Source organism: Gallus gallus, chromosome 9 (assembly GCF_016699485.2).
Source record: "Gallus gallus isolate bGalGal1 chromosome 9, bGalGal1.mat.broiler.GRCg7b, whole genome shotgun sequence".
Taxonomy (NCBI): Eukaryota; Metazoa; Chordata; class Aves; order Galliformes; family Phasianidae; genus Gallus; species Gallus gallus.
In genome coordinates this window covers 22557944-22571939 of record NC_052540.1, presented here as the reverse complement: position 1 = coordinate 22571939, position 13996 = coordinate 22557944, and the positions used below count along the sequence as shown (strand labels likewise).

Here is a 13996-nt window from a genome sequence, read left to right as displayed (position 1 = left end):
CCTGGCTTCAGGTTGAGGTCAGTCTGTTCCATGTGTACTTACAGTAATAAAACAGTCCTTTCGGAAAGAAAGATTTATAGCTGTTGAAACAGATTGCCTAGAAGAGTTGCTTACAGGTAATCCAGCAGTCACAGTGCTGCAGCATTGTCTGCCTGCCATTACATTGGGTTGAGGGACAGAAAGAGGCTGTTAGAATTATTTGCTTAGTGAGAGCAGCGATCGTGGAGTTCCTTCCTGGTTGGTACATGGCCTTATTGAGCCCAGTAGGAATTTGAGCAACAATGACAAAATGTGCTACTTGTAGTGAAATGCACAAAGAAGTGCATCTGGGGATGCTGCCTGTGCAGTAAGGGACGTGAAACATCTGCGTGGGGCATTTGGGAGCTGAGATGTCTGGACTTGGTGGTCTCTAGTGAGCATGAGGCTTGGCTTTATATGGGCACTTTATGGAAGGCATTGAGGAAATTGATGCAGTTTTGTTATTTGTCATGAATCTCAGAGGTATTTCTCAGTAGCTAGCTCCTGAGTTGGACAGAATTCTGAGCAAATCAGCAGCTGTGTACAGGCAGAAGGTTTTGAAAAAAGGCTTTAGGCTCCATCCAAGTGCTGTAGGAGGAGCTGGCAGTGCAGCTCTGCGAAAGCAAATACCTTTCTCCCAGCTCTGTTGCTGCTCAGGGCCGTGCTCTGCTGTCTCCAGAACAAATGCTGCAAACTCCTGACCCCGACAAATGTTCCAATAAAGAACAAAAACATGTTCTATTCATGGCATTTTCAAATTTGCACTTCAAAGGTGGAGTAAAAGTCATTGAAACTGTAGTCAGAAATTCTGTTCATTTTGCTACCCATGTTGCATTTGTGGTGTTTTTGACCAGTGTCTTCCAACCTGTGAAAATACATTTTGTAAGTAAAAGCTTGGGGTTGTAGGGCTCCATCCATCACAGTGCCCGGGTCAACAGCAAGCTCAGCTGATGGCTTTTGTGGCTGCTTTCTGTCATTGCAGTGACAGAAAACTTTGAACAAAACAACCTTCTGTGAAACACATCCCCCTCTGTGCGGGGAGGAGAGCTCTGACAGCAGCAGGGCACCCCAGGCAAGGACATCCATGCTTCTCTGCTGCAGAGAAGAGGAGACTGGCATTCACATTGTGACGTGTGGTGCATGCAGGAGCCCTTGGAAAGATGTGAATGTGTTTGACATCCTCACTGCTACAGACTGGTAGAATGGAACCGCAGCTCCCAGGAAGGAGCGTTTTAACCCAGTGCCTCCCTGGCTGCCAACAGTGACCATCAATGAGCTCCTGGGGCTGAGTGGCTGTGTGTGCATGGATCTGCTTGGGCTTTGGTCTGGGGCCAGGCCCTCACCTCAGTGTTGGGCCCGGTATGTTCCAGAGTTACAGATCTCAATCAGGTGGATCCTCCTGCCACGAAAGTCAGTGAACAGTGCAATGCAGGCAGCCCAGGCAGGAAAACCTGCCTTTCTGAAGCCCCCAGCTAGTTCTGGTAAGTGATAGGAAAAGCAGTGAAGTTGCTGTAGTGATAGAAAAATGTGTGGTTTGGTTTTTCTCCCCTTATGATGGAGCCTTGAGTTGTAGCTCTTTCTGTAGTACCTTTCTTTCCCGTGTCTGTCTTACAGCCGAGAGAAGCGTTGCCACGTGAGGAGGGAACCAATTAAGTAAAACACCCAGCTAATTTCCTGCCCTGTCACCTGCTGCCCCTCTCGGTTCAGTGTCAGGACGCAGAGATGCTGATAAGATCGAGACCGCAGGCTCGTGTTTACCAGCTCGTGTTCATGCTGCCCTGCTGTGGTGGTGCTCGGTGCAGGAAGGTGCTGTGTTCTCTTCTCAGGCCCATCCCTCCAAGCAGCTGGGCAGGATCTGCCCGTATTTGTGTTGCTGCTCTGTGAGGTTGTGCCCACCCTTGGGTGTTAGCCAGGCCCTTGCTGCTGCTTGCGATTGAACCAGTTTGAGGTTTGATTGGAGCAAATTTGGCTCGAACTGATGTACCTATGTTTAAAACAGAGAGCTCTTACTAAGGCACCCTGCTACAGGTGACGTGCAGTTTCATGCAGTGCTCTAACGTATCTGATCCCACACCTGGAGCTGGACTACAGCCTGCAGCTCCAAACAAGTGCTGGCTGCAAGTAAGGTGAAGTACAACCGATTTGGGCTCAGTGGGCAATGTGCCAGCCTGACTTGCAGCTCCCATAGGAACAGAGTTGGGTTTGACAAGTTGCATACTTACCTACCAAGCGCTCCCATACCTGCTTGGATCTTTTAGGTTTGTTTGCTCCCTTGAGTGGCTTTCAGGTTGTTGCTGGCACGGAGAGGAACCAGCTTAGTCAGAGAGAAAATGGGCAGTTTCATCATCTAATAGTGTTTGGCTCTCAGTGTCACAGCTGTTCTGATGGGAACCGAGTTTCATTTCCTGCACAGCCCTTTGTTGATCGCTGTGTTTTGTTTTTCTGTGAGCTGTGTTTGCGGTAAGGTGCATGACATGTAACTGTACTTGGGAGAGTTTGAAACCGCATGCATTTTCATAGCACTTGCAAAGGCTGATTCTCCTAGTCACCTATTTGTATATAAGAATTACAGAACTTCTGTGGAAAGAGCACACAGAGTTCACGTGAGGCTGAGGTTCTTCAGAAGAATGCAAAGCAAAGCTGAGCCCGAGCACCCGTGTTTCAGTGGGCCTTTGTTGCCCAGCAGCCTGCAGTGCTGCTGCTCGCTGCTGGGGTGCTTGGCCAGCAGTGTGTCTGTAAGAGGTTTTGCCATTGTGTTGGCTCTTATAGATCGGTTACAGCAAAGACTGAACTTCTCAGGAGCCAGGTTCTGCTTTTGAGGGCACTTGTGGAAGTTTATTTTGAGCTGTTGCTGTTACACAATGCCAAATTTGGTTTTCTTTGTGTGCTGTATTCTGAACAGGGTTCAACATGCTTACTCTTAGTGAGAATAGCTCCACTGAACTGTGTTATTTCATAAAGGGAGACATTTACGAGGCCTGTTGTTGGAGAGGTGTTGTTCAGCAGTCTCCATTCCCAACTCCTGCAGATCTGCGTGGCTTTGGGAAGCTGTTGAAGTCTCCCTTGGGGTGGAAAGGGGGTGGCAGTTCTCTGCTTCAGCAGCGGGAAGTTTTGTGGTGTTGGCAGAGAAATTTAATCATTTTTCAGCTGGGAAACACTGTAGAGAGAGCCTTGCTTTATTGCTGGCTTCAAGCTGTCCTGCTCCATCCTTCCCGTTAGATGCACGCCTGCTGCTTGGTGCGTATGCCGTGCCTCAGAAGCAGTAACCCATCATGCAGCACCGAAGAGAAAGTGATGTTATGCTACAGAACGTATCAGACATAACCCTGAGCATCCAGCAGTCTTTTCTTGAGCCCTGAGTTTGGGGTCTGTGTCCTGCATTCGGGCCTTGGGCAGCCGAGAAGTGCGGTTGTCGCTTCTGCTTTCATCACCAGTGTCTTAAAGCTGCACGCAGGGATGTAATCACGCAACGCCCGCCGTAATCACAATTCATTTTTCTGCCATGGCTTTGCATTATGTAAGCTGGTAATAGGCTTTTTAATATGCAGAGGAAGTGCTTTAACCAAAGAGCTATTATTAAACATCTTTGCTAAATATATTTTGGGATTTCAGAGCATGAATGCCACTCAGTGTTGTCATTTGAAAAGTTCATATCCCTGCAGAGAGAGAGAAACTGTTAAAGAGTGCAAATAAACATTGAAATAACGTGTATTTTATGTGAATTGGGACTTCTAGCAAAAGAATATATATCCTTTTTTTCAATATTTTAACTGCAAAAAAAGAGATCAGGTGGCTGTTTGACATGCAGTACATCTTTCAGAAGCAGTTGCTTAAATATGCATTTGTCTAAGATTTTCAGCTGTATGAAATAGTGTTATTCTAACTGATGTTAGGTACATAACGTGGAGAACTTATAAGTTTGTAGTTGAAGTATTCATGGAAAAATAAAGCACTTGTGCAGATTTCAGAGCCATCCACGTGCTTAATTTTCCATTAAAATTGGTGGGAAGCAGCAATCCAAAGCCCCCACTAGCTTTACACATAAAAATAGCTTTTTTGGAGCATCCCCATTTGAGTGGAAGTTGGAGTTTCAGTAAAACTGGGCTGTGTTACATCCTGAAAGAAACGGCAGAGCCTTTCCCTGCTCCCAGTGGAGGGCAGCGGACAGAGGACACAGTAGCAGTGTTTATGTTGTATGCATCTCAGAAATTGCTTGATGGCATTGTTTCTTCAAGAACTAATTAGAGCCAACTGGCTTCTCGTCTGTCACCCTTCCTGCAGGTGAGCTCCTTGCAGCTGGGGCTGAGTGGGGCAGCAGGAAGGCAGCCCTGGGTGCCCAGGAGCCGGAGGATGCTCCTTGTGCTCTGGGTGGCTCTGACCCTTATGGTCCAATGGGTTGAACAGTGCTCTTTCAAGATGAGGAAACAAGAGCACTTACTGTGCTGTATTCAGATTCCGGTCATACACACGCGGTCAGCAGGGGTGTGCAAGGAGCTGCTTGGGTGCGCGGTGCCCAGGTTAGTCTTGCAGTGAATTGTGAGCACGCAGGGGTCAGCGGGGACTGCCTGTCCTCAGCTTGCTTACAGGGAGATGCCTCTGATAGAGGAGTGGCAAAAACAGCAAGCTGCAAAAATGTACAAAATTCCAAGCAGCAGAGAGAATCAGTGCATTTTTTGGTAATGAGAGAAGCAATCTGGCAAGTTCTGTGCAGGTTTCACAGGAAAACACTCAGCTTCCAGAGAGGCTATTTTCTGTGCAGGCCCTTGCTAGCTGCCTGCCATGTCAGCCTCAAACAGAGCCTCATGAGATGGGTAAATACCAACTCAGCTGCCAGTAGGTTTCGTTCATGTAGGAAAAGAGCTGACAGCAATGTGTTTTACTGGAATGGTACGTCAGGTTTTCATATTTCTAGGAGAACGTTGCACAAACCCTACAGTTCCTCAATTGCTTTGCAATTAGAAAATGTATGTGCAAAATATTTTGCATATGCACCATCAAGCCAGAGGCTTGAGGAGTTTGTCCCAGAGATCTGCTTGCTCTGCAGGAAAAGCAGGAGGAAAAGCAGCCCACGCTGCGCTCATCTCAACCGGTGTTTGTCCTCCCATTGGGTTCCCTCGCTGCATTGCTTGGATTCTCACTGCTGTGCCTCTCAGCTCCGGGCGCCTGCTGGAGTTGTGTTGTAGCAGAGCTGAGCACATCTTAGATGCCCCACTGATGTACCAGCAGCTACCCGTGTCTCGAGTGCCTGCACAATTTGTTTTCCAGTCTTCAAAACTAAAGATTTCTGACTGATGTTCATAGAATCATAGAATGGCTTGGGTTGGAAGGGACCTCAAGGGTCAAGAACTCCAACCCACTGCTACAGGCAGGGCCACCAGCCTCCACATTCCATAGCAGCCCAGGCTGCCCAGGGCCCCATCCAGCCTGGCCTTGGACACCTCCAGGGATGGACGGGGCATCCACAGCCTCTCTGGGCAGCTGTTCCAGCACCTCACCACTCATAGTAAAGAACTTAGTAAAGTACCCCATCCCATAGTAAAGAACCCCATCCTTTTTCTTTGCACTGCATCAACACAGAACCACTCCAAGCGTTTTCTCATTGTCTGATCTGACTATACCACGTGCAACACACAGAACTGTAATAGCTTCACATAAACTCTGGGTTACCCTCTTGAAAAGCAAATAACATCTGTAGAGACAAGCCCTTCTACTTCTTTGTGCTTTTTGGAAGGTCACTGATCTTTGGAGTAGGGGAACCCTGTTAAGTCGTTTGACTTGAAAACTGATCAAAATGGGAGTGAATGCTTGGGCAATGAGCTTTTGTACTGAGGAACAGCTGGCTGTGCGTTTGCTTCGTAAAGCGGGCGGTGGTGTCTGGGGGTCCTGAGTCAGGACCTAGCAGCGAGCCCATCTCTTCACTCCAAAGGGTAACGTAGCACCAGCTGAAACATGCTTTTCTCAAAAGTGACAGTTTTACTACGCAGTGGAATTCAGAATACAGACAGGGGAGATGCACGTTTTGCTAAGGAAGAGCACATGTCCCTAAAGCAGCGTTACAAATGCATTTGTGAAGAACTTCACTCACAAACTCCTGTCATGCTCCTGCCAGCCAGCAGTGCAGCTCGGTATCACAGAGCAATCATTTCCTCATGGTTTCACACATTGTTTTCAAGTAAGGTAGATTGCAGCCCGCTGTTACAGAACAAAATGACTCTCTACCAGGAAGGTGGGCTGATTTTCCTAGTAGGTCTTTTTTGTTTCCCTACAGAAAACGTGTGGGGCTTTTTGTAAGCCTGACACATCACTTCAGTCCCTTCACCCTGGGCATTTCTTTTGGTTGGTGCTGGTTTTCCTCCCGAATAACCACATCTCTGCGTGCCTTTGGCACATACAGGGAACAAACTGGGAGCCTCTCACAGATGGTACGTGACAGAGTGTTGTCTCGAGAAAAAATGTCAGCCCCGGTTTTAAAATAAGCTGCAGATTTCAGGTCTCAGCTTTATGTTTGCTGCTAAGGAAGTACTTTATATAGTCTCAAAAGCTGCGTTTCCAGATAGAAGCGATTGGTAGCTGTTAATGAATAGCACTAAGCTGACAACATGCAGAGATTATAAAAGTAGAAAACTAATTGTGGAAACTGTATTATTTTGGAAATACGTGCATGTCTAAAATAAGTTCTATAAAAATACTTGTGTAGGGAGTGAATGCTATTACTGTCATATCTTTCAGCTTCTTTAAATTCTCTGTTCTAAGTTCCTGTTTGCTGCTAAGCCAGCAATTGGAGATTTGTGTTTTAATTTGATGCATCTTTCAACACCGACTCATAAACCAACGTTAGAAACTGTTTGCTGAGCCGCTCTGCAGTCATTCATTGTAAAGTGCAAAGGAGAGGCAGTTGAAGTTTCCTTTAGATAAAAGGCACACTCTGGTTCTTCATCCACAGCACCACTGTGTTCTGTGTCCTTTTCAAAGCTCCAGTCACTTCACTGCAGTTGCACATTAGCATTGGTTTTTGTAGCAGCAATATGTGTACTCAAAAAAAGCTGATATTCCTCAGCATCAGCTCTGTAATAGCAAACTCATGTCTCCTTTTCGTACTGCACTGGTTCTCTTCTGTTGCATGTGATGAAAGATACTTGAGCTCCCCGGTGGGTTGGCAGCAGATGCTCCTCATCTGGAGACGTTTGCATTTTCTTTTCTTCCCTGAAGCACTAACTTTCACAAGAATAACCTTTTGAATAGCGTGTTGTTGCTTCATCCAATGCAGTTGTGTGATGCATTTACTTAGGTTGTATGTTCAAAATGTCAGGGATACATGTATTCCTTTGTGTAGGATTCGTGTGTATGGAATGAATGTGTCTGGGTCAGGAAGACTGGTGGGTTTGGGTCTGGGCTATTCTCTGCTGCAGACCATGGTTCTTCACTGCTGCCCCACTGAACCTTGGGAACAGTTATCTGGCCCTGCTTTGTCCTGGCATATGTTCCATGTGGAGCATGGAGAGTCCCTGTGGTTCTGGGTCTGGCTGAGGGATATGTTTGTAGCTGGGCTCTGGGGAGCACTGTGTGAGCTGGTGCTCTGTCCTGTGCCATCTCAGATAATTGTAATGGATTACAGAAAGTGAGTGTTCTTTACTTCTCTTGTGCTTTCCAGGGGACATGAGTTTTGGGTGGATTTGAATGCTATGAAGTTATACGAAACTGTTGAGTTTGACCAAATGCGGAGGCTGTCCACACCATCGTGTCCCAGCTCCAGCTCCAACTACTACACGGTCTGGAAGTACTTCTGCAGGGACCATTTCGTCTGGAGAGAATATTCTGAGGTATTTAACATCTTCCAGAGTCCTGCTCTGGGGTAGTACCACACATCTATCCGTGCAGTATGTGCTATAAGCAGCATGCACATTCTAAGTCTGTTTTATCTTCGAACAATTTGGAAAGTTACCATTGTCCTTTGGTCTTTAATGGACGTAGTTTTCTGTATCAGGTTTTAAATAAGCCTTCTGTCTTCCAGTTCTTTAACCCATGTTATGGACATGTAAGCTACATCCACTGTTAAACACGATTGTGTGATACAAAACCAGAGCATTTCTATTTGCTCTCCACTGAGCCTTTTAGATACCTGTGGTTGTTAAGGGCTCATCTGTGGCTGACCAGAGCCACAGATGAGTACAAAATATTTTGAATAAAATCTCATCAGTGTCTTAAAATTTTGGCAGTGCTAGAAAGACCTCCACCAATATAAAATGCATCACATTCACCTTTTTCATGCATTATGCTGACTTTATAAGCATGCTAGGAAACTTAGAGCAGAGCACTGCATACAGCAGCAAGAGCTGGAGAGAGTCCAGAAGAAATGCTATTCAGTGGCCCATGTGCTTCAGAGCAAGGGAAAGAGAGGAGGAGAAGGGATTGGATAAAGGGACTGCTTGAGGTGCCTGGGAGAGATACTCACTTTGAACACAGAATTTATCGTGTGTATGCTTTCTATTCCCTTGCAACAGCCTGTTGTACGGTTAATAGAAGAAGCCAGCTGCCGAGGTCTGAAGGAGGTCCGCTTCGTTACCTGGCATAACCAGTATATCTTAAACATCAAAGATGGGTTCCAGCAGAATGCGTGTTTCAGGAGAGAAATCAAGAGAAGGCCGCTGCTTCGCTCCTGCGTTGTGCTGATGCCGTTCTTACAGTGCGTATCCCAACAGAATGGAAACTGTGTGTGTTTTTCGTGGTGGTCTGTCCACGAGGGTTGTGTTCATTAGGATGTGACAAGGAAACGGGTATCATTTGGTAGAAAAATGCTTGGCCACATTGGCAACTACTCACTTAATACTCTTCAAGGCGAGTGTTATCTGAATAACTCCTCGCTGCTGGTCTCTGTTATTTAAAGACTCTAATATACCTTTTGGATCTCAAAACATCAGAAGCCCAGATGTACTTTATGCTTGCCAAACTGTTGTCCAGCTTGCAGCCTTTCACCCACTATGGTGACTGCCAGGCCATCCCTTCTAGGTCCCATAAAAATGAGTGTTCAAAAACCTTCTATAATTTTCAAGCACAGTTAAAACATTCCTTGCTTTTATTGTCATCTCAAGGGGGGTGAACATGTTTACCATCAAAGGCAGCGAGGAAAGTGTTGCATTGTAGTCATTTTTGATTACAATTCATAAAAATGGCATTTTTGTGATCTCACCAGCACAGCTGGAAGCATTATTGTCAGAGTTCAGTAGTTAGGAACAGATTGTCCTGTTAGCGAAGGGGTGGAAGTCATTAGTCTGACTGGAAGCTTGGCATGCTGGGCCAATCAAAGGAGCTTTAACTGCTGCACTAGGGCTAGAATGCTCGTTAGCTTGCAGAGTTGTTAGAGCATCTAATTGCAAGGTGAAAGTGAATTTGATCAGAGCCTCCAAACGAGTGGCTGTGAGGTACGTTTTTAGATGTGGTTTTTGGAAAACCATAAATAATTGAAGTGATACTTGGAGGATGCAAATGAAATGAGCAAACACAGACTTCCTGGGTATAGCAATTATGGTTCTGATCTTCCTGAAAAATAAGGATTTAAGTTATTTCCTGACATTTTACTAACAGTGACGATTTTATTACAGTTTAAGTCGATGGTTTTGAAAGATGCTAAAAATATGCAATTCCCAATAACTTTAGTGGGCCGTTGAGGGTTCTACACCCCTGAGGGTTTGACCATAACTACCAAATCTAAATTTCAGCTCTAAAATTTCTGTTGTTCTGCCACAAACCTCATTCTTTCTATTTTTTTATCCCAAGTCCTCGTAATTCTGACTTAAAAATCCAGCCATTGTCAATAGAGAGCAGAAGAGTGTTTGAATATTAATGGGAGATGTCTTTAAAAAGCCAGTGTTGGCCTCCACATATCAAACACTGCTCCCCACCTCTGGGGTTTCCCAACTGCTTGTAGCAGTTATAACATTTCGAAAGAGTGCTGGAATAGGAACAGTGGTGAATGTGTGACAGTAGTTAACAAATGCTGACTTTTTACTGCTTTCCCTTGTATAATACGTGCTTACACGTAAGTTATATTACTCAGAATAGAAGAACAAAGTACACCAAAGGACGCAGGGTTTTTATTGTGCTTGCTGACTTACTCATTAGTCCACAACTTACTGTTATTTTCACCTGCTTCTTCAGCCCAAGTGTGAGTGAGGTTCTCAGTTGACTTCAGGATGAAAAGAACTAACTAGCTAAAACCACAGTGGAATATTGTAGACTGCTGTTTTAATAATCGCTCTTAGAAAAAGCTGTCTTCTGGGTCTCTTTAAGCTGTTAACAAACAGTAAGAAGAAGTTTGAGTTCAGTCAAATCCATGCAAATGAGCTGAAATCTCTGTTCAGCTTTGAGCAGCCGGTGGAAGCCACGTGAGCAGTTTTGTAGAGTATTTCTGCTTTGAGTAGTGTGAACGGTATTGCAGTTAACCGTCTCTGGATCTGAAATCAAATGTATCTGTTTAAAAACAGACACACACACCACTGTTTCTGCAGACCTGAAGAGCTCAAAAGCAATCAGAAAATCACATGGAATTACTTCTGGGTCGTACAAAAACTCACATGATGTTCTTTCAGGCTCACATATCAGAGATTAAATATTCTGAAAGGCAACCTTAATTGACATTTCTGTAGCTAAGGTGTAAATAGCATTAAATTGTGATTTATCTAGATAACTATGGTGGTTCTGCAGAGAAAGCAGGCTAACAAGCATGGGCAATCAGGCAAACAGTTGCTCTGTTTTTGGTATTCCTTGGGAACAAATAGGCTTTTCAGCCAGGATTGCACTTGAACAGAAGATGACTGATTCTTGAAGATTCACTCTGTGGAAATAACTTCGCCTTTAGCAGAGCTGTGAGAGTTTGCTTCCCAGTAAACTTCCTTTGACAAAGAAAGGGCAAGGAGTCTTGTTTGCCTGTTGTTCCTACGCACTAAATGCAATTGCATATACTTAGGGAGGCGGGATTTAGCCTTGGGTGTTGTCAAACCTCAGCTTGCCCAAGGTGAATGCACAAAATTTACTCTCCCTCTTGCCCCCCAGGCAGAACAAATTTCCTTATGCTTTGGCCATGATGTTTTATGAGAAAACAAGTGACCTGAGAAATTCCATGAGCATGGTTAAGATGAGCTGTGCTGTTTGGAGGCAGGGCTCGCCTTGTGTCTCTTGAGTCAGCCAGCAGAAACCCCCTGTCGCTTTGTAATCCTTCCTAACAAGAGCTGGCTGCTTCTCACTGCTCTTCCCCTGTTTGTAATCACTTTTGGTTGGTCCTGGAGCCAGTAGCAACCTTTTCTGTGAGAACACTCGAGCAATATATTCATCTGCTTAAGTCTGAGATTGCTCAGTGTATTCCTACAGCTTAAAGGCAACCTCACCAGCCTCATGAGCTGAAGATATTATATGCTTACAGATTGAAAATCAGAGCCTGAACCTGCAAGCTTTACATGTTCAAAGTATTTGCATTGACGTAAGTGGGAGAACTCCAATAAGTAAGGATTATTCAGCTGAGCAAAGCTTGCATGTTCAGATAATAATCAGGTAAATATAAGCCACAAATGCCATACTCTTTATCTAAATTTAGCAGATTCAAAAGCATGAACAATTCCACAGCAGTGCAGGTATATATTAAGAATGCAATCTTGCCTGTACCACAACCTGTGTCCATGTCAACTTGATTTTGCCAAGGTGTGGCCCTTTTCTGGTGCACACGGTGCTTTTCTGCCATAAGCATTAGAGGCAGTGGTTGCTTTCCTTCTGCCATTGCTGACCTCTTACCTGGCAGCGCTCCCAAAAGGAGAGGCTGCTCTCACACATGGAAATAAGGAACTGCAAATGCAAATCAACATCTGGCCTGTGCAAATGAAAACAGTACGATCCTGGGTAGCACTGCAAATGTGATCTCTTCTTCTACATAATGTAGTGAAATATATGCAACTTTTGCCTGCAAATATTATTAATCATGGATATTCATTATGCTGTGCAAGAAAGTCTTTCTGCTCCTTGTGTTGTAGTCTAGGGAAATTAGGTCAAATGTTGCCAGATTATTCATCTCTTCTGATTCTGTATGTCTTACTCTATATGTTAAAATAAGTAATAGTTTACTACCAGCTTATAAAATGTTTGTGTTTGATAGCATTCCGCCTCTTATGTAGTTTATAACCACCCCTCCACCCCAGAATCTGAACAATAAAGATTATAACAGGCTTTTAAATCACCACCAGCTGGTAAGGTTTTCCCAAGTGGAACTGCATGCTGGAAACTCAAGATTTTATTATTAGTTTGGATGGATGCAGGAGTTATTAAAATAGAAGAAATAGCTGACATAATTGCTTTAAATGAGCATTACGGTTATGTAAATGGTTACAGAATCGAGGAGCGGAGATTGTTAAGAAACATTGGTGACCAAATAACTGTGATGAGAAGCTGCTTAGTCTGTGAACGTTCAGTTGCACATTTGTTCTTCTTCCCAAACCAGGACTCTAGGTGGCAATTCTCCAGTACCCTCTCCATCAGCCGAACCACTTTCCTCACATGTCTTATCTCCAACTGCTGTTACCTCTCCAAACTTCTATCCTGAAACCTGGATTAGTATGGATCCATCTCAGGACTTCATCCAAGTGCCTGTTTTGAAAGAAGACAAAAGCTATAGAACCATTTATAACCTGTTTCACAAGACTGTGCCAGAGACCAAATATAAAATTTTGAAAATTCTGAGAGTGCAAAATCAGTTTCTGTGGGAGAAATATAAAAGGTAAGATCACGCAAGTACTGTGTTCTCATATCTCCTCTTACACCTAATGTTCCAGAGGATAATGTCGATGCCCTTTGCTTGAAGAGCTGTAGTGAAAACTGCTCTTCGCTTGCAGATCTACAATGAATTCTCATCTTCAGTTTCCATTTTCTATTCCAGGAAAAAGGAATATATGTCCAAGAAAATGACTGGGCTTGACAGGATAATGAATGAAAGGCATTTGTTCCACGGCACCTCCCAGGATGTGGTGGACGGTATCTGCAAGCACAACTTCGACCCGCGTGTCTGTGGGAAGCATGCAACCATGTTTGGACAGGGCAGTTACTTTGCCAGAAAGGCAAGCTATTCTCACAACTTTTCCAAAAGGTCACCCAAAGGAGTTCATTACATGTTCCTGGCTAAAGTACTGACGGGGAGATACACCGTGGGCAATCACACCATGAGGAGACCTCCACCTGTCAACCCAGGCAGCATTACCAGTGACCTCTATGACTCTTGTGTGGACAATTACTTTGAGCCTCAGATTTTTGTCATTTTTAATGATGATCAGAGCTACCCTTATTTTATTATCCAGTACGAAGAAGTTAGCAACACTGTCTCCATTTGAAAACTTGTGCTGCTAAATTATTCATTTTAATAAACTCTTATTGACATTTGTAGCAGTTTTTGTGGAAAAAAAAAAAGAACATTACAGAACTGAATAAAATTACTTGTTTGCAAGGAGGTGAATCTAAAAATATAGAAGGAAGATCTGAAGTGACCAACTGTGCACTTGCTGTTTGATTATGTATGTGCAAACTGTAAATATTTTTCCATTGTTTATAGTTGAAAATCTGTGCCTTTTGTTATAAAACACTGTTTATTTATGTTAGTAAATATTCATGTTTAAAACTGTGTTTGTGTGCATAATTTCAGTTGTGTTCTGTGTGCACTACAGTGTCTAGAAAATTGTGCCCCGATCTTGAAGTCTTATGGATGGGCATTTCTAGAAGGAGTCATCCAAGTTGGGTAGGACCTTCCAGATCACAAAGTCTAACCTGACCCAACAAGTGCCAGCACTGAGCTGTGTTCCTCAGTGCCATGGCTGCACATCCCTCAAGCACTGCCAGGCGTGGGGACTCCAGTAGTGCCCTGGGCAGCCTGTCCAGTGCTCAGCCACCTCTCTGTAAAGAAATTCTTCCTAATGTCCATTGTAAACCTTCTCTGGTGTGTGTTGAGGCT

At 44.3% G+C, this 13996-nt stretch overlaps 1 protein-coding gene across 5 annotated transcripts in view; it reads left to right on the top strand.

Moving 5' to 3' along the window:
- The window catches only part of TIPARP (TCDD inducible poly(ADP-ribose) polymerase), a 32952-nt gene extending 19283 nt beyond the window's left edge, over positions 1-13669 (top strand). For all 5 annotated transcript variants that reach the window (XM_025153719.3, XM_040705946.2, XM_015291813.4 and 2 more), the window contains 4 exons: positions 7670-7838; positions 8520-8701; positions 12500-12775; positions 12935-13669. In XM_025153719.3, coding sequence (XP_025009487.1) covers positions 7670-7838; positions 8520-8701; positions 12500-12775; positions 12935-13382 — 1075 coding nt within the window. In that variant the 3' untranslated portion in view covers positions 13383-13669. The remainder of the gene's footprint in view (positions 1-7669; positions 7839-8519; positions 8702-12499; positions 12776-12934) is intronic.
- Positions 13670-13996: the final 327 nt, after the last annotated feature.